Here is a 2,255-nt window from a genome sequence, read left to right on the forward strand (position 1 = left end):
TGGGGGGCAGAAGAGGGAGAACATTACTTGAACAAAAGTTTCATAAACCAAATTCAGTAAGCCTGTCTCCTACAAATGGACTTGAAGCGTCCACTTTCTTCAAAGATGAAGGCTGGAGACAAAGCAATGGACTGAAATGGAGAGATGCCAAGGGTTTGAAAACATGGGCCTTTTACATACATTTTTGTCATGTTACAGTAACACACTTTTTTCTTTGAGAAAACTGTGTACGTTATACTTAAAAAATTAAACACTGAAAGGATGTGCAAGTCTAAAAGGGCTCAATAGGGTTAGAATCCTGATTTTTGAACATATAAAATCACTCAAGCATCACTTTGGTCTAAAGGTGAGGAGGAAGGCAGGCAGGAAAGCGACAAAAAGAGGGAGATAATTGAATTACTCAATAAAAGAGGCTACTTACCATCCCAACCCATTGTAAGACATACACGTCTGACATAAGAGAACTCCTTAGAGGTCGAATAAAGCGTGTAAGCACCTTTGAGTAATACACCTGCCCCTGGAGAGGGGGCCCGGAAGCCCAACGTGGGCTTAGCGAACAGACCTTTTCTAATCTGTTTATTTCCTTGAACTGGAGTCGGGCTGCGATGGGCTGCGATTCCCAGAACGATACATTTAATTAGAACAAAACAGAAAAAACAAAAAAAATTTTTTGTAAAAGCTCACCAAACTGCTGCACTTGTGTCTCTGAATGTGGGTGGCATTTCTTTTAAAAGGCAAAGTATGGTCTGTGAAGGAGAAAGGGAAAAGGGGAGGTGGGAGTGGGGAGAAGGGGCCGTGGAGGCTGGCGGGGAAGCCTTGGCTGAGACCTTCGTCTAGGGAAGGGTCCTCATCGGCTCCCCACCCTGGGCTGCGACGGGGCAGCCATCTGTCCAGCGCGTTCTCTTCCACCCCACCCCCACTCCCTCCAAGACTCGCTTTCCTGCCGGCTGAAACCCACCTTCCATTTCCAAACCCACTCTCCAGCCACCTCTTCCCCTACCCCACCAGGAAAGAGTGGGCAAACCCTGCATCCCAACTTCTCCTGCTCGAGCAGGGGAAACGGGCCGAACACCGCCCTGAAATGCGCCGGGCTGGCCCCATTATTACCGCCAGAAAGGGCGTGGGGGGAGCCCATTTCTCACTTAATAAAGGGAAGGAGAGCGCTCCCTTTTACCCCCTGCCAAAGCACAAGGAAATCTTTTCTCTCCTGGAAGTGATGGCAACCCATTTTACCCCTAAAGAGCGGGAAAACCTCAGGAGAAAACGGGGGACCAACTTCCTCTCCCCTCCAATACAGAGTAATCAAACCTCACCCCCCACCCCCCCAAAAAAAGGCTGAGGGCCCTCCCACACGTCACCTACCTACGAAAAGCGAAAAGACTCCCTCCCTCTAAGGAAAAATATATGGAAGGGTCTTCTCCCAAAAAAGAGGCAGGGGCTTTCCATCAAAAGGGCTGAAGATGCATCCCCCCATTCTGCCCTCCAAGGAATAGACAGAAAACATCTCTCGCCCAAAATAAAAGAGCCCCCACCCAAAGGACCCCCCATTAGAAGGATGGAGAAAGGATTGAACGAACCCCCACTTTCTGCATCCTAAGAAAGCTAAAGTATCTATCCAAATAGGGCAGGGTGTGCCTCCCCCAGCAGAAAGGATACTGGCGGGGGCAGGGAGATCCCCCAACTCCAAACCCCTAGGATACTGGCGGGGGCTGGGAGATCCCCCAGTTCCAAACCCCTAAGAAAGGGGCTGTTGATCGAAATCCCCCCAAAAAGGGTCTGGGATACCCTCCCCCAAACCCTTCCCCAAGGCCTGGCGACGGGCAGGCGGGCCCATAGCTGCCAGCTCCGGGAGCCGGAGCAGCCAGGACCGCCGCGGTCCTCCGCAGCCCCCTGGCGCCCCCTCCCCAGGGCGGGCGCGGGAGGTCCGGGGGGCGCCTCCTCACCTTCCCCTCAGCATGGCGCCCAAAAAAGACAGAGCGAGAGCAAGGGAGAGCGGGCGAGCGCCGCGAGGGGGGGTAACGCATGAGGCCGGGAGAGAAAGCAAGCGAGAAAGACCGAGCGAGCAAGAGACACCCACCGACCCCGCCCTTCCTCCTCCTCCTCCTCCGCGGCCCGGCCCAACATGGCGGCTGCCCCCCCTTCTCCCTCCTGTCCCCCTCCCCCCCCCCCCCCGGGGAGAAGATGCCCCGGCCAGGCCGGGGGCCCGACCCGCCGTCAGGGAGCGGGGGGCGGGGGGGGAGGGGGGGCGGGGGGGG

At 55.2% G+C, this 2,255-nt stretch overlaps 1 protein-coding gene across 1 annotated transcript in view; it reads right to left on the bottom strand.

The window, feature by feature from the left end:
• Window positions 1-2,000, bottom strand: part of ZC3H4 (zinc finger CCCH-type containing 4) — a 44,789-nt gene extending 42,789 nt beyond the window's left edge. The window contains exon 1 of the mRNA XM_008583774.1: window positions 1,944-2,000. Within this exon, the coding sequence (XP_008581996.1) occupies window positions 1,944-1,957 (14 nt within the window). The 5' untranslated portion in view covers window positions 1,958-2,000. The remainder of the gene's footprint in view (window positions 1-1,943) is intronic.
• Between the last annotated feature and the right edge of the window lie 255 nt (window positions 2,001-2,255).

Source organism: Galeopterus variegatus, unplaced genomic scaffold (assembly GCF_000696425.1).
Source record: "Galeopterus variegatus unplaced genomic scaffold, G_variegatus-3.0.2 Scaffold3034, whole genome shotgun sequence".
Classification (NCBI taxonomy): domain Eukaryota; kingdom Metazoa; phylum Chordata; class Mammalia; order Dermoptera; family Cynocephalidae; genus Galeopterus; species Galeopterus variegatus.